Consider the following 18200-nt stretch of genomic DNA (forward strand, 5'->3'; position numbering starts at 1 on the left):
GGACAGCGTCTCTCCATTTGGGATCGGGAGTGGGTAAAGTCGTGTACAGCAGAGAAAAGGGGGAAAGTCAGGATTTCTGGAGAGTCTGAGGCAGATACTATGTGCTGCATTAGAGTCTTCCCACTCAAAAAAAAAAAGCAGGGAACATCCACCTGTGAGCTTTACAGAGCTGTCGACTGGGAGGGGAAGCGTTTCTCCAGCTCCTCCACTACACAGCTCAAGTTCCCATTCTGCTGGTTGTGCTCGGCTGCGGCTTCTGGAGTCGGGAGCTCCGGGGTCGCGGCTGGCTTGAGCTTAGGGACGTGCTTGGGCAGCAGGTGGTTCTTGTCTATTTGGCTGTACATGTTGGCCACCGACTTCTCGATGGCGGCCAAATTCTGAATGTTTTTAAGAATTCCTTTGAGCTCCCGGCGGGGAGGAGGCTCTGGCACTGCGGCCGGGGCGGGGACAGCTGGCTGTTTGGCAGGGGATTTGGAATGCTTGGCAGGGGACAGGAGCTGCGTGCTAAGAGGAGATGGAGAGGAAGAAGAGGAAGAAGAAGAAGAAGGAAGAGAAACTGCGGGTGGAGGTGGAGGATGAGGTGGCAACATAGGAGGGGATGGAGGTGGTGGTGGCAGTGGAGGTGGCAGCTGTGGAGGAGGGGGTGGGGGCATTTTAGGTGGATCTGGAATGCTTTCTACATTTTCTTTGGTCTGAGGAGCTAGAAAACTTTGGCAAAGTGGTTTCTTTATCCTAGAAGACGGAGGAGTTGGTTTGCGAGTCGGTGGAGGAGAAGGTTCCTGAGGGTCGTCGTGGTGAGTGACGATTACAGCGGGGACCACGGCGGCCTCTGCTTCAACTCCTTCAGCACAGGGTGTTGGAGAGGACAGAGGGGAGGAGCGAAGGTGGGGAGAAGCCACCACGCTTTTGGGAGACTGCTCTGGCGCACTCTCTCCCTCCTGGACGCTGGCGCCGTGCGTGGGCGACCGCGCGGATTTCACCTCGGGAGACCTCACTTGCTTCATCTCCTGCAGCGCCTCAAACTGCCTCGCCTTCTCCTTCACAGTCAGCTTGGGGCCACTGATCTTTTGGAAGAGTGGACTGCTGACATCGTCACTGCTATCGGGGTTTTCAGCTCCTTCCTCCTTGCCCGTGAGTCTCTGCTGCTGCTGCCACTGGATGGGGTCCATGATCACCGGCCTAGCCAGGGACCCTGACATGTGTCTCCTGGTCAGGTGAGTGGGCACTGTCCACGCCCGGTGGCTGCCCCCAAAAGAGGCCTCTCTCCAGGCTAGTCTTGAAGGAGAAAGAGTATCTAAAGTATCATTCCTTTTCCGTAGGAACCCAGAGGCAGCGGGGCTTTGAGGGAGACCTTCCACGTACAACGGGTTTCGGGTCGTTAGCGGGTTCTCATCGGACAAAAAAGTGATGTTACTCGAGGATTTGGGGAGGTTATTGTTCAGGGATCCATTGATATTGGATTGCTTGTGAGCCTCTATAGCACGGGAAGCAAAGCTGCTTATAACTCTCTGTCGGTCTCCTTCTTCTAAGACTGACTTTTTTCCCCTGCTTTGTTGGAAATGGTAGAGAAGAAAAAGACTTGAAAGAAAAGAAGATAATCACGTGTGAGGAAACATGCATGGACATAGGTACTTATGAGAGAGAGAAAAAAAGAACTTATGACATGAATCAATCAGAGCCATTAAATCACTTCTAGCAAACTACAACCCAACAGCAGGAGCACATCTACTACTGGCAAGACATTTACTTTTGCATCTTCTTTAAGGGGGAAGGAAAAAAAATTAAAACAAGCTGCTGCTTGCTTTAATTTGAAGCTGCGTAGCTACTTGGTGAGTTCAAAAATAAATTCACTTCTTGTTAAAAAAAACCTCTTAGATTTCAAAATTATCAGTTAATACTGTGGCCTATCACCTAGAAACACTAAACATGACAGAAGTATCAATATGTGAATGAATTTCATCACTTGTGTGTATGAATTTCATCTCTTCATCAGGTTGAACCCAATGGAAAGCCCCTGTGGTTGGGTGACATCGAATTTCTACACCAAAAGTGGGAGGTCTCACCACTTTCTGGACTGCATCTATCACCTCCCAGTCCCTCATTAACTTCCTCCCTCAAATATTTTTAATATCACAGTCTTCTGAGCAGATTTGAATATAAACAGTATTTTAAAAGGAATAGCCCCAGATTGCCCGGTAGAAAAGTGCCCTTTGAGCCCTATTTTAAATAATGCTCACCACAGGCTGAAATGAGATTTATTTTTCTCTCAAACTGTGAGAAATTTAAGATTTGGACCTGTGTCAGGCAGAGCTAAAGTACAACATGGATAGCAATCTTATCTACCTGCACAAATTAAAATACAGTTTAAGATTGGTTTTAGAGATGCCCAGTATTTTCACACAAGTTCTGAGTTAAAAATTCTAAGCCTTGTCTCTACCAAAATTTAAATTTTGGTAAAAGATTAGGAGAAAAAAAATGGAGTTTTCTATGACTCTGTGAATGTTGGAAGATAAAGTTTTTGGATCTCTTGGTCACATTGTTCTGTGGGTTTTGGTGCTGTCGTTTCATATCTCAGAAAACATGACCAAATCCAAATTAATAAAAAAATTAATCTCTGGTGGTTAAATAGTCCCTAGCAAAATTGGAAGGGAAATTTAAATACCTAGAAGGAGTTAACTAAGAGATCTTCTTTTTCCTCTACGTTATTTAACATGTAAAAGTCCCCTGAGGGTTGTATTTAATAACAAAACACTTTTGTTTCTTAACTTTTGTTTCCTGTTTTGATCAGGGGACCACCCAGGCAGGGAATGCTCAGCTTCCCAATGTTCCAGGGAGCCAGGAGGACTGGAATTCCCACACTGAACCCAGGGATCATTCTCCCAGGGATCATTCTCTCATTTTTGTTTTGAAAAACACCCCCAGCAAAGCACCACAAAGTGAATAAACTTTCCCCAAGCACTGCAGCTTGCCAGAGCTGAGTGTGCCTAAGGCTTCCTCTGGGCTGAATGAATAAAAATAATTTACTTGACACTAATTAGAGAATCCCAGAAGGGTTTGGATTGGAAAAGACCTTAAAGATGACCTAACTCCAACTCCTTGCCATGGGCAGGGACACCTTCCACTGTCCCAGGCTGCTCCAGGCACCCTGTGCCAGGGCCTGCCCACCCTGCCAGGGAACAATTCCTCATTCCCAATATCCCATCCAGCCCTGCCCTCTGGCACTGGGAAGCCATTCCCTGGGTCCTGTCCCTCAATCCTTTGTCCCAAGTCTCTTTCCATCTTTTCTGTCAGCCCCTTCAGGCCCTGCAAGGCCCCAGTTTGGTGATCCCAGAGCTTCTCCTCTCCAGGTGAGCAGCCCCAGCTGTGCCAGCCTTTCCTCCCAGCAGAGCTGCTCCATCCCTCTGCCCATCCTGGTGCCTGCCCTGGGCTCTCTGCAGCAGCTCCAGGTCCCTCTATATAGGAACTCTGAATTCTGAAGCAGCCAACTTTGAGGTCAGCCAAGCATTGCATCTACGGAGAGGTGAGAGAAGCAGCGACTGAACTTGAAGGAGCCCCTCCAGCAGAAGGCTCATGCAAGGTGCCACCACCTTTCTGCCACTGGAGCAGATTATTTCAAAAGTTCCTCAGCCTCCTCCTCACTCCACATGAGGTCTCTGGGAGCTGAGGTGACCCCACCATGTTTTTCTGTTTGTGTGGAGCTGTTTCCATCACTGAGGACCAGAGAGTTCAGGTTCTGTCAGCTCAAAGACACTACAGGCCTTGCATGGGATTGGAATTAACAGCCAAGGAAGGTTTAAACCCAACCATAAACCCATGAACTCCCAGCAAACCTCTCTGTTCACGCACTCAGTGTTGGTTTGGCTTTTTTGACCCTCTGGCTTTAGAAATAATGCCCTTCAAGTTCAGCAATCACCCCTCCTCTCTCTGCTTCCAACAAGAGGGATAAAGAAGCACAGAAGTATTGCAACTTCCCAGTAAATGTCTTTTCTGCTCAATGGACAAATAAAATATGAACTTCACCTTGCAAGTTTGGATGGGAATTGCTGGAAGGAAAATTAACTAATTTCTACCAGCTACAAATATTAAGAATATGAAATAAGCTTACTTACTGATGCCTAAGGATCCAGAGACAGGGAAAAATGAAAATGGTGAGACAAGGCAGATTTAAAACTAAAGAGCTTTGTTCCATTTCATTTGCTATAAACACCAAAGAAAGCAAACAAGACACTGCAAATGAAAGATGACAGACTTAGGACAACTAAAACAGGGAACAATGTACTAAAACTCATGAAAAAATGGCAATAAAAGATTTTTCCCAAATAAGAATTTCCTAAGGTATATCTGTGCCCTGAAGTAAAATATTTAATGGGGAAGAAAAAGTTAATTTGTAATTATATTTATTGAAGCCTGTTATTTTCTTGCAAATCCTATGGATTTTGATTTATCTTTGAAGGATTTTTGTGTTTAATCAGTTCCTCAGCATGACAGATAAGCCTTGGTTGTATGCAAAGATATCTGAGAGAAAATATTCCAACTACAGCACCTTTTTGGTGCAATGAAGACTATTTTTTGTCCAAATTAACATAAAGCTAAGCCTCAAAGTCAATACTGCAGATCTAGGAACTGGCACCTCTTTGGGGCAGTGCTAAACCCCAAAAAACCTTTGCAGATAAAACAAAGCCCAATGAGAATTTTTCTGGGTTTAGCATCACATAATTAATTTCAGCAGAAATTTGGTTTAGTGTAAAAAAAGATTAATTTTATCCAGATGGCACCTCCCTGCATAAGGGTACAGATGTGACTCACAAACTGATGTGCTCCCATTCCAAAAAAACTTTATTTCACACGTTTTTCCTCCCTTCCTGCCCAAGCATAACTTGACAAAGGCAAAAAGCAAAAATTCAGCCCTTAGGAGAAACTATTCCTACTCCCAGCATTTTTTAGCCTCCTATTTACCCAGAAAAGCTCAAGCCCTGGAATTATTCCACATGAAGAGACTGCACCCAATTGTCCGAGAGTTAAAGCTCTGTCATGGCCCTGTAACATTTTATAAACTCCACCACATCAGCTGGAAAATTTCAACTTTCTGGGCAAAACAAATCATGATTGAAAACGGAGCAATCTTCATTTCCACCATCCCCTCACTCCCTACCTGCTCAAATATTACTCAAGCTGGGCTCTTCAGCACTCCTTGGTTTTCAAGTATAAACAGAGATGAAGAAGTGTGGCAAAGCTTATCAAACAACCCCCCCAATATCACACAAATAATAATTGGCTGGAATATTTTCCCACTGAGAGTTAAATTGTTATTGGAGTCCATCAACTTCAGGTTTACAGAGGCATGAAAAGAGTGTCAGCCTTGCAAGATTATTATTTTATGAGCATGTAAGAGGTAAAAGTTGAGTTTATTGAGCTACCAGGGGTTTCTCTGCTTTGATAGTTCCCTTAATTTCAATATTTAAACAGGTTTAAATTTAGAACAAAAACCCCCAACAAACTGAACACATCTTACTACAGGAAATTAAGACTTTGGGGCAGCAATTTTCAGGGAATTATTTCAGATGAGTGCAATGGATAAGAATGAATTTTATTGGATGTGTTTAGTCAACAGCTTTGGAAAACGTGGAGTGCTGGCCTGGATGTGCCAAGGAATCCAATCCTGGCAGCAGTGACCTGCTGCAGGATCTTCTCTTAGGAAAACCATCTGGTGAGACCATTTTGCCCACTTAAAGTCTGTTAAAGGTTCTCCCATGCATTACAAGAAGATTAAATTGGGTTTTTTCCTCCTTCCAGAGCCAGCCTATGCCTTTTCTGGCTGTTGGAGAACCCCAAGCAGCTGGGGAATGAAGGAAACCTTTTGCACAGAGACTGCATGAAGTGGTTTTGTAGAATCCCAGAATAGCTTGGATTGGAAGGAACCTTCAAACCCATCCCATTCCATGAGCAGGGACACCTCCCACTATCCCAGGTGGGCCAGGGCAGTGATTTTCTGGATCTGGATGGATCTCAAGGAATACTCACATGGTGCTGTCTCCAAGCTCCTCATAGAGGTTGTTGGCCGCGGCTCCGGACGGTTTTCCTGCTGGCAAAGCCATCTGGATCCTCGCAGTCTTGGCACACTCAGCCTGTCGCCTTTGGAGAGCCACAGGGGGAAGGAGAAACACTCATCAGAAACACCCCAAAACACGCCCCAAAGAAAGCCAAACTGGGAGGTTTTCTATGTTCTTGGCCTGTGGTTAATAAACATCCCCTGGATTTTGTCTTCATCAAAGTAACAACATGATTATCTTCTCCTGGATTTATCAGCTCCCAGTTCTGTTTCGGTGGAATCCCAGAGCTTCCCAGATCCCAGCATGGTTTGGGGTGGGAAGGACCTTAAATCCCATCCAATGTCACCCCTGCCATGGCAGGGACACCTTCCACTGTCCCAGGCTGCTCCAAGCCCCAGTGTCCAGCCTGGCCTTGGGCACTGCCAGGGATCCAGGGGCAGCCCCAGCTGCTCTGGGCACCCTGTGCCAGGGCCTGCCCACCCTGCCAGGGAACAATTCCTCATTCCCAATATCCCATCTAAATCTATTTCTTTCAGTTTGATTCCACTTCTCCTTGTCCACTTCCAACTCGTTTTTTCTTAATGGAGTTGGCTGGGAAATTTCTGTTCTATGAATGGTTTGTCCCAAAAAAAAAACCCTTTTAAAAAAAAAATTAAATTGATTTTTTTTAAATGGAGTGAAATCACAGTGGAAAAAAATTCTGTTCCCTGTCTAGAAAACAAAGCTCCTCGTGTGGGGAGCACCACCAGGGTGATGTGCCTGATATACCCCAATGACACCGAGTAGCCATAAAAATAAATCACTTTTAAACTCATCACACCAGGAGTTCAGGAGCAAGTTGACTATAGGGATTTAAAAACCCCTTATATTTAATAAATGTTGAGAACAAAATTTGTCAGTATTCCTGTGCAAGTTGGAAGAAGCAAAGCTGGAAATAAATACTTACTCTTTGAATCTGTTTGGTTGCAAAAAAAAGAGATAAAAAGGACGGTTAAATAAATTCTGCTTCCAACAACTGCCCATAACAGTGACTCTAACAGGAGTAATAAACTACAGGCTACTTAATTATTCCACACATCAAATTCCAGAATTAATGACTTGTTTAAAGAATCAGAACTTCCAGAGCTGAACAGCATTTGGCTGCTATTTTTGATACCCTGGAAACAATTCTGTAGTCAGCAGAAATACGAATCACAGCAGGGAATGAAAACAAGACATGAAAACATGAATATTTCTCCAGTTTTTTCTTAAGCAGGCACATTTTTAGACTTGTTTCTTTATATTGAATTATTTTTATATAACAATATAAATAATGTAATTATTATTTTATTTATATTTTCTCATCTTAGCATATTTCAAAACTGTATAAAAATACTTTTAATAATGAAGGAGCATCATTTTTGGTTCTTATTTAGAAGATGCCATTCTTTTGTGATTATTAAATGATAAATAATTTATAAGTACCTTACAGGTTTGTGCTGGATACTGGATTTCAAAGGAGTCATTTTTAGATTTATTACTAAAGAAATATTTTTCAAAAATCACGAGATGCCTTTGGAAAAGGAGTGAAAAAGGCTGGAATGCAAAAACAAACCACGAGTCTCAGGATTTTAATTTAACTCTAAAATTCCTTTCATTATCTTTGGATAATGAAATATAAAAATACAATAAAAATAAAATTTTATTTGTATTTTATCTGCATAAAAATACAATTTATTTGCAATAGGCTGCTATAAATCCAACTCCAAGTCAGATGTCTAGATTGGAAAAATGGGATTTTTGGATGAAATTAATTTAAGCAGATTCCTGAGAGCTCCTAAAAGAGATTGATGATGTTTAGATAATCTAACAGGAAAAATATGCCAAGGAAAAATAAGGCTGCTTCATTTATTTAAGGAATCTGCAATTCAGATAATAGCCACCAATGAAGTGCAAGATGAACTGACTTATGGAAGCAATTCTTCCACAGAGTTCTGGGAGAGGAAGAGCAGTTTGGGAATGATCTGCCATCCCAATGGTGCAGAAGTTGGTCAAGCTCTTCCAAACTTCTTTAAAAGGCTTTTTCTCTTCATCCAAAATGGAGAAAAGGGGTGTGAATATGATCATTAATTAAAGAATAAATCTTTGAATAAATGGATTTATAAATCTATGAACCAGAATATAATGTATATGTAAATTTGAGAATATGATTTTTAAGTAGAGAATAAATCTATGAAAATATATAAAAAAAAAAATAATAGATATGGAGCCTTTAAGTCCAAATGCAGTGATCTTAAATATGAGTAGACCTGAAAATTTTAGTTGAAAGGAACTTGTTGCAGATGTTGATTTGAATTAATTTGTCAGCCAATTACTGGAATCTCTTCAGTGTATAACGGGCAAGAGGAAATATCAAAAAGTATCTCCAATGTTGCCCTACAATGGTAGAAAACCAACTCTCCGGGAAACATTTGCAATTAAGAAGCTGGGAAAAAATATTTTAGGATTTAAGCAAAAACACTGGAATCCTCTAATTTGATTTGATTAATTTCTTGAAAAAACACCTTTTTCCTAAATATTTTTTAGTTTTGGAATGGAATTCAGCTCTGATTCTTCACTTCTGTGTCCAGCACCTGGGTTTTGAGCCGGGGGTTTTGGTACAAAAATCCTGCACTGTGTTAGGAAACCCAGGATGCACTTCCCGCGTTCATCACACCAAGCATTGAGCAGCCCTTGTGGTGAGAAGGGGATTAAACCCAGAAATTACTTTGTATACTAGAAATCTAGATAATACATACAAAATATTACAGAAATACGCAATAATAAATAGAAAGTAATCTTGAAAAGATGAATAATTGTTGAAGCAGCTCCGCTACGAACTGCAGCACCTCTACTAGGACATATCAAGCCCTGGGATGTCACTGTCATATCTTCAAAGAGGAAAAATCCTCTTTGCCCAGGATTCTTCTCCTGGGAAGCAGAGAAGCCTCAGAGAAAAAGAAAAACAATATCATTTCATTTGCTTCTCCTGTGTTTTGCTGCTTTGGAATGTGGTTTGGAGATTGTTTATCCAACGCGTGAATTGTTTTGACTCAATGACCAATCACGGTCAGGCTGTGTTGGGACTCTGGAAGGAGTCAGGAGTTTTTCATTAGTATCTTGTTAAGCCTTTTGTAAGTATCCTTTCTCTATTCTTTAGTATAGTTTAGTGTTAGGAAGGATGAAATTTGACAAAAAAGTCTCACAGATAAGTGTGCTTCGCAGAAAGATTTTTGAATGTAGAGTCTGATGAAGGAATAGAGATGAAAGCAAGTTTTGATATAGAAGAAAAGAATTGCTGAGCCAGTCTCACTGGATAACCAAGGAGGCAAAGGCTGTGTTAGTTAGAAGGGGTTTTTATGGCTTAGAGCAAAGGATAAACCCACCCCAAACAAGAAGGTGTTTTTTCCAAGCAAGAAGGTAGCACAGGCAAACAAGCCTGCTGATGTGGCAAGTAGAAAAAAGGTCTCAGAATTTTCCACTGCAAGAAAACTGAATAACAACTTCTAGCTTAAACTGTAATGCACTAACTTTTAGTGATTGGAGAATAGCAACATGAATATGGTAATTACAGTAGTTATGATAGGCTATCGGTAAAAGTTAAGGTATAGATTTGTTCTACTGTATTAAGATGCTCAGCAAAGAAAAGTCTATAATGCATTGTAACCAAAAGAACAGTCTATAATGCATTGTAACCAAAAGAAAAGTTTATAATGCATTGTAACCAAAAGAAAAGTTTATAATGCATTGTAACCAAAAGAAAAGTCTATAATGCATTGTAACCTAAACTAAGGGTGTCCAGGCCTGCCTGAAGCTGGGGCTCACAGCTGTAGGCACAGGCTCTGTCACCCACCACCCTGGACTGCTGTAACCTCTTGGATGGAATAAACTGCATTTTGGAGAGCTGCCGGGAGTCCCACATCCCTCATTTCGGTTCTTACAGTTTAGTATAGCATTCTTTAATATAATATAGTACCATAAAATAATAAATTAGCCTTCTAAGAACATGGAGTCAGAGTCATCATTTCCTTCCTGCCATGGGGGACCCCAAAAACACTCAACTGGGAGAGGAGGAGGAGGAGGGTACTCACTGCCGGTAGCTGACCATGACGATGAGGATGGCTGGCATGCAGCACAGGATGATGATGACAGCCAGGGCCAGCAGTGCCCCCTCCGTGTAGCCCACGGCCTGCGCCTGCTTCTTCACGTTGGCCACCACATCCGGCGTGCGGATCTCCAGGATTCGCCCGCCCTGGCCCAGGTAGGGCTGGAACTCCTTGTTGATATCCAGCAGTTTGCCATCCAGGAACCTTTTCAAGGGCACAAAAACACCCCGACATTAGGGTCAAATTCATGAAGAGAGTTTTAATTAGGGCAGGTTAATAGCCCAATAAAGCACATGCGTTGTCTTTGTGGGCTTTGGAATAGTGGCAATTCCCTGTAAATCCCAGTGCCAGGGACAATTCCAATGTACTTAACACCAGGACACAGTTTGAACACTGAAAAGGAGGGGTGAGCTGAGCTCATCCTGATTTCCACGGGCACAAAGTTCTTGCTGGCATCACAAAGGCCTCGCTTTGTGCTTTTCCTTCTCTGCTTTGATCCTGAGGAGCAACCAACCCTTCCTGGACTGTCAGTGTCATATTTTTTGAAAAACCCATTTGCCAGGATTTCTTCTCCTGGGAAGCTGAGAAGGCTCAGAAAAGAATGAAAACAGTAATTATCTGATTGCTTCTCCTTGTCCCTGTTTTGCTGCTTTGGAATGTGGTCTGGATATTGTTCACCAACTGGTCAATGTTTGATTGGTTTCATGTGAATTGATTTTATTTAATGACCAATCACTATCAGCTGTGTTGGGTCTGAGGAGTCAGTCACAAGTTTTTCATTATCATTCTTGTAAAACCTTCTGTCTGTATCCTTTCTCTTTCTTTAGTATAGTTTAGTATAGCCCTTTTTAATACAATATAATATAATATCATAAAACAGTAAATCAGCCTTCTGAGAACATGGAGTCAGATTCTCATCACTCACCTCGTCCTGGGGACCCTCACAAACACCGCACTGGACACATCCCTAAGGACCACTCTGCCCAAAAGATGACCAAGGCAGTGGTGGAGTCACCACCCATGGAAGTGTTCAAAGAACCTGAGGATCTGGCACGTGGGGACACGGGCAGTGGTGGCGTTGGCAGTACTGGGGAATGTTTGATTTGGTGACCTCAGATGTCTTTTCCACCCTTAATGATTCCATGGGTGCTGTTACCCTAAAATCAGGCAATTTTTAGAGGATTTGCTGAGTTCCTTAGGGAAATTCTTTGGCTGGCTGGACAAAAAATACATTGTCCAAGGCTTCAACTTCTGAAGGAAAATAAAAATCCTTGGATGACTCCAGAAGTGAGGATTGAGTGTCTCACAAGCTGCCCAGCTCCAAAGACCAAAGCAGGAGATGTGTTAGGATGGAGGATCCTAAAAGGTGGGAGCTATAGCAGAATTCCAGATCCTTACAGTGGTTCTTCTGGAGAAAGATGAGGGAGGAAAGACCTCCAGAAAACGTCAAATAAAAAACAACAAAAACTTCCATAAGTATTTTTGTGTATAAACTCTGAATGTCCAAAGAAAGCCTGAGATAGCTTTGATTTCTTTACTCTGATCACAGACAGAAATTCCACTCCTCATAGACCTTTTCTTTAAGGGCAGTAATTTCTCAAAATTGACTTCTCCTCAGATTAATTCCCTGATAAATCCTCGTATTATTTCTTGTCCCTATTTTTTTATTTTGGAATTTTGGGGAGAATCCACTCCGCTCTGGGCGTGTAATGGAAGAACTGGATCTTATTACAGGCAGAACAGCTCGTCCTGAATGATGAATTTGGGCTGGTTTCATGGTACTGAGGGAAAAGGGGCTGCTCACCCCCACTCTCACAAAGGTGTCTGGAAGAATAATTCCCATTCCTGACGTCTTCCACAAACCATTTCCTTGGTACTTGAGAAAAAAATCCCTTTTCCAACCTAAACGATGGCATCAAGTGGATAGAAACATTCTCTTGCTGCTCACTAGATGTCACTGGTGCATGTCCCACGATCTTGGATCTGGCAAAAGCCTTCCCAGCAGGACACATTAAATCCCTGGATGATTTTAAGCATCTCTCCCTTGAAATTCTGCTGGCATTTTCCCGACAGAGCCTTTTTAACAGGTCCGTAACTCAGCCGTGAGCGTTTACTCTGTGATGGAACCTGACACGTTCTGCAGGAGCTTCACACAGTTTTCTTTTTAACAGGGGACATTTTCCACTTAATTTATGCAGGAGAAATTTGCTGCATTCAACTGGTTTTTATGCTCCAATAAATCAAAGCCTCTTCCCTTTATAAGATAGGAAAGGAGGCTGAACGTTTCAGTCTGGGAAATTATCTGAGTGGCTTCAGAGTCTTTTAGGGTTTGTGGAAGAGGGAGGACATAGTGCTCCTTAGAGCAGGTAGGTCTAGAAGCACAGGTGCTATTCAGACCCATTTTTGGGGTGTAATCAAACAGATTTGGAGCAAAAATCAGAGGAGGAATGGCTGAGGGAGCTGGGAAGGGGCTGAGCCTGGAGCAAAGGAGGCTCAGGGGGCCCTTGTGGCTCTGCACAACTCCCTGCCAGGAGGGGACAGCCAGGGGGGGCCGGGCTGTGCTGCCAGGGAACAGGGACAGGACAAGGGCAAAGGGCCTCAAGCTGGGCCAGGGGAGGCTCAGCTTGGACAGCAGCAGCAATTCCTGCATGCAAAGGGTGCTCAGGCCTTGGCAGGGGCTGCCCAGGGAGCTTTGCAGTGCCCAGCCCTGGAGGTCTTCCATAAATGTGTGGATGTGAGGACATGGTTTAGTGGTGGGCTTGGAAATGCTGGGTTGAATGTTGGAGCTGATGAGCTCAGAGGTTTTTCCCAACCTGAATGACTCTGGTTTATGAGATCCTTGATTAATAAAAACTTCAGGTAATCAACCATAAGAATCTGAAGGAAAAATACAGATCTCTCATTGTGTATCAGTTTTACAAAGTACAGGACAGGGAAAATTCTGCATATCTTGAGAGACATGTGGGTTTTACCCCCTGGCACTGGCTGCTACATCCACGACTTCTAAATCATGCCTTTGTTTTCCAGGCAAACATTTCCCTGGAATTATTAGAGGATTAATATTATGGATTACAGGAGCCTCATGCTTTGGTTCAGTGGGGTTTGCTTCTCATGGTGCCAAGTGTGAGCTGCTGTGTCCACCCCCTTCTCCCAGCTCCAGCTGCTTTGAGTTTGGATCCCTGACTCCTGCCTGCATCCCTGCAGCTCTCCACCTGCTGTTCCACTTCATCCTCAATTCCCCTCGCATTCGACCTTCACAATAATTGTTTTCAAACAGTGACAGCTTCACAAGAAATTCTCTTAAATCAGAGCCTCCACTCTGCTTTAGAAGAAGGAACACAGCAGGTGTTCCCAAAAAAAAGCCCATTCTGGAAAAGCCACAGGTATAGTCCAGTACACAATCACTTGGTGAGCTGTATAAAAATCCAAGCTGGCAGAAGTCACTAATTCTCTGCTGTTGGTCCATCATGGAATTGTTGGAGACTTGGAAAATCACCTGTAGGAATTTATCTTCCTTACTGGTAATTAAATGTTTAGCTAAAACATTTAATTTCTAATTAAATAGGATTTTTTTAAATTTAATTTTTAGTAAAACAGGATGTTCTGTTTCTTTTGGACTTATTCACATTTCTCCCATCATATCCAGTTTATGAAATGATCTTTTCTCCCCCTGGTCCCTTTTCTGTCAGATCCAGAGCAGACTCTTGGCTGGCAGAAGGGTGGTTGGGACTTGTGCCTTTCCAGTGAGGGGACAACCACTGCTAGCTAAAGTGTCCTCTGACCATGGCAGGAAGAACCCTGAGCCATCCGTCTGAAATCAAACTCCCGGGAGAGACCTTTATAATTTTAAGAGGTTAAAATCTTTGTAGATTTGGGTACATCCCAAATCTCCTAGTTTCTCCCACTTTCCAGTGAAAACTTGGGAACTCCAGCTGCAAAACTCTTTTACTCCAGTGAGCTGACAGCCACTCACCTCCACCCTAAAGTCAGGGAAGCATTCCCTGGGATTTTGCTGATTTAAATATTTAAAAGCCTTTGAAGAGAAGAAAAAAAGCCCCTAAAACACTGAGTGTGCAGGCACAAGGAGCATTTTAATGAAGTTGTTTCTCAGATGAATCTCCCTTCCCTTCCTGTTGGAAAATCTGATTTTTAAGCCATCTTAACTCTATTCTGCTCTGGGTACTTCAATGGACACCTGAACATCCCTAAAATGACACTTCAATATTTTCAGAGGGTGCCAAAATGAAGAAGGACATTTTTTCTGACCACGATGAGAGTCTGCAAAGGGAAAAGTTTATTTTTCCTGAAATTCAAAGAGCCAGCTACCTCCCTGTTCAGATAACAGCCGATTTTCATATCCTGATAGTAGTGGATTTATTGAGAGTTTTCCAAAGGGAGGAGGAAAAGGCTGACAGAATCTTGGATAAAACTGGGAAAAGATCACAATGACTCCATTCTGGGAATGACCAATACTGGACAAGTGACCACAAATACCCAGAGCATCACTGAGGCCTGAAAAGACTCAATGTCCATGGGGATACCTAAAAACAAATGCAAGGAAAAAGAAGGAGGCTCTGTTGTCACCCCCCTGAAAGCTGTTATTGCTATTAATTATATTTAATATAATTTTTAAATATAAAATATTTTTTTTTCTATTTCTACTTCAGAAAATGATGCTGGAAGACTGGAGTGAGTTCAGAGAAAACTTCAAGTGATTAAAAGAATTAAAACATAGCCCAGAGCAGAACTTATCAAGAATAAAAATACAGAGGATGATGTGAACAGGAGCTTAGACCTTGGTGAGACCTAGAAATTAAAAGCACCAATGGATGCTTTAATTTAGCACCCAAAGTTATTATAAAACTGATCCTGGAAAAATAAAATAAAAAAAAAAGACAAAAGGCCTAATTTTTGACAGGGAACTAACCTGCAGCAACAACCCCCAAGTTGTAGTTGATTGGATTGTCTGGTGCAATTGCTTTGCTGACAGATATGTTCCAAGCAGAATTAATTTGGGGAATTAATTTCTGTTCCAAGCAGAATGAGTTTGGCTCCCAAACTTGCTCAGACTGATCCCAGTGATCTTTCCCAGCCTACAAAATGTGAATATCTGCAGAACTTTGCTATGCTGCTGTTCACCTACCCTCCACCAGGAGCTCAGGAGAAGCAACCTCATTTCCCTGCTCTGGTTTGCAACCTTTTCCTGCCAGGCTGCTGAGGACATGCTAAGTCCAAGAAGAGCCTGGTGGGGTTCTCACCAAGAGTAAAACCAACACCAAGGTGGAACATGCGCAAAAAAACCCCCCAAAAAACAAAAAAGGGGTGTTTTTTTTCTTCAGAAGAAGAACCTGATTTGCATTTTGAAGAGCCTGATATCCTGTGTGGAGGTGTGCAGTGGCCCATGTCCCAGTCTGTGTTTTACATGAGGTGCAAACCACCCCTTTCCCTTTCCTTTCCTTTCCTTTCCTTTCCTTTCCTTTCCTTTCCTTTCCTTTCCTTTCCTTTCCTTTCCTTTCCTTTCCTTTCCTTTCCTTTCCTTTCCTTTCCTTTCCTTTCCTTTCCTTTCCTTTCCTTTCCTTTCCTTTCCTTTCCTTTCCTTTCCTTTCCTTCCCCTTCAAAGAAAAAGAGAAGAGAAGAGAAGAGAAGAGAAGAAAAGAAAAGAAAAGAAAAGAAAAGAAAAGAAAAGAAAAGAAAAGAAAAGAAAAGAAAAGAAAAGAAAAGAAAAGAAAAGAAAAGGAGAAAAGTGGACTCAAACTCCAAACAGAAACCATGGGAAGCCTGAAGGTCAACACGGCAGCACCAAAGCCTGAAGATCACACAGGACTTTGTGTGCATAGGAAGGAAATTCCTTGCAGGAATTTCAGTTGGAAGCTCCTCCACAGGGTGGAGAAAACCCATTACAAGCTGTCATGGAGACAATGTCTGAACCACGTGGACTGGGACAATTTAGCCCAAGGCACTGGACTGAAGTAGGAAGTGGCAAATTCCCAAGGGGATATTCACGCAGGAGATGTTTCAATGGATTCTTCTGCTCCTGTTATGCTGAACCAATTTCTAACAGACCAGCAGATTCCCAAACAATCCATGGAAACAGAGGGAGATCAACAAAACCAAGACTCACTTGAAGAGTTCGTTCCTCATGATGGCTCTGTTGGTCTGTGGGTCGATGGCGTAGACCATGAGGTCGGACTTGGTGTAATCCTCCTCAGAATATCCATCCCCAAACCTCCGGGCCCCGATGGACTCCACCACGACCGTCGCCCCCGGGATCTGGTCTTGCACGTAGCGTTCCAAAATCCTAAAGGGAAGAGGGAGCTGGAAAGCTGCAGAGATGGATTTGGGCCGCTCACCGCTGACCCCAGCCCAAATGAGGTACTGATAGGAAAAACCCATAGGGGGAGAAGGATTTTGACCTTCAGAGCACTTTTAAAAAGGAATTGCTGCTCCACATAACCTCTGAAGTGCTGAACTCTTGAGAAAAGCTCAGCAGTGCTTGGAGAGGTCCTCAGAAATTGTGTCCTTAAGTCCAGCTCTTTGTATTTATGACCCCAGTTGAGTTTTAAATGGCTCAGGGGAATCACCACCTATATTTCACACAAAATCCCCTTGTCAGCCTTTTATTAAGTTATATGATTCCAGCACTTCCATCCCAGCCTTCCACAGGGTGCATTCCATAAATTTTCACCCAGAGAAACAACCACTTGAGCGATTTTTGGTGGGATATTTCATCCAGGCCTCCAATATCACACAAAATTTTTGGGGGGGCTGCAACACCTGCTGCTCCAAAAGGCACCAGGTTTTACAGGCAGGAGGAAATTGGAATATTGGGCTGACACTTTTACCACAGGAAATAAAATCAAATAAACTGCAGCAGGATTCCACAAGGAGGAGAAAGAAAGGCTGATAGAATTTAGAGGTAACAACAATATCAACAACAAAAAAAAGAAAAACCCAGCAACCACCAGACTTGCTAATGGTTGATGAGATTTCCAACATGAGACCAAGAGAGGTTCACTCAAAGCCCACAGAGAGTTTTATAAACAAAGGCATAAATGCAAATATCATCAATTCTGTTCCAAAAAAAAAAAAGGAGGGAGAAATAAACCAGAGCATTTGGAAGTGTAAAAGTTCTTATCTTTCTTAGATAAGAAAATACAGAATTTCCTGGGGTAACTGATATGATCAGAAAATCAAAAAGCAAAAGCTGAGCTGGGAGGCAAAAGCAAGGGACCTATGGGGAATGTGTTGCTTGATCCATCAAGGATGCACCAGGGTGTGGAGGAAGACACATCTCTCACAAAAAAGGACATCAGTGACTTTAAGGTGTCACTTGTTCAACACAGAACCTTCTGCAGTTGCTGAGGTTACATTTTTGCTGTTGTGTTTTTTCTTCTGACACAAGATTTCCTGGTTTTTTAAGACTCCTGATTCACATTTATCCAAGGACCATCTCTTCTCTTTGTGTGGAAATTCAGTGTGCCCTCAAAACCCATTGTAAGCTTTTAAGCTTTTTTATAAGATCTTGAAAAATTCAAGTATGTCAGAGCCAGGTCATACCTGAGGAGTGAATATATGGAATTACTGCAGAGAAAATAGGGCTACAGATTGGCTGACACGGTGCTTGTGGAGTGGTGTCCCCTGAACAAGCTCTCCTGTTGTTTGCAGATATGGAAAACTCTGCTTATCTCTGCTGCTGGCATGCTCTGCACTGGCAGCCAAGGTGAGAACCTGTCACAGACACCTCAGCAACAATAATTCCCCCAGGGAAAACCTGCCAGGACCAATCTGGGATATGGAGATTACTACAAAACCCCACCAAACATGATGGGAGTGTAAATGGCTAAAACAAAACCACAACCATTCTCAGAAGGGTGTTTGGCACAAGGTGTCAGGCAGAACAAATGTGTAAAGGACTTGCCTCCATCATTAGCATTTAATCATCTTCTCTTGCTGCAGGAGGAGATGAATTTCATGGGATCACAGAATGCCAGAATCCACCCTGTGCCCAGTGCCCACCTTGTGCCCA

General features: G+C 42.8%; 1 protein-coding gene across 7 annotated transcripts in view; it reads right to left on the reverse strand.

The window, feature by feature from the left end:
• PCDH15 (protocadherin related 15) overlaps positions 1–18200 on the reverse strand; it is a 639096-nt gene that overhangs the window by 15175 nt on the left and 605721 nt on the right. For 4 of the 7 annotated variants that reach the window (XM_054515533.1, XM_054515534.1, XM_036385473.2 and 1 more), the window contains 4 exons: positions 16296–16472; positions 10160–10378; positions 6997–7005; positions 6022–6132 (listed from right to left, as the gene is read on the reverse strand). In XM_054515533.1, coding sequence (XP_054371508.1) covers positions 6022–6132; positions 6997–7005; positions 10160–10378; positions 16296–16472 — 516 coding nt within the window. The remainder of the gene's footprint in view (positions 1–6021; positions 6133–6996; positions 7006–10159; positions 10379–16295; positions 16473–18200) is intronic. The other 3 variants (XM_036385480.2, XM_036385479.2, XM_036385477.2) reach the window with 1 other exon arrangement.

This window comes from Molothrus ater, chromosome 8, assembly GCF_012460135.2.
Source record: "Molothrus ater isolate BHLD 08-10-18 breed brown headed cowbird chromosome 8, BPBGC_Mater_1.1, whole genome shotgun sequence".
NCBI lineage: Eukaryota > Metazoa > Chordata > Aves > Passeriformes > Icteridae > Molothrus > Molothrus ater.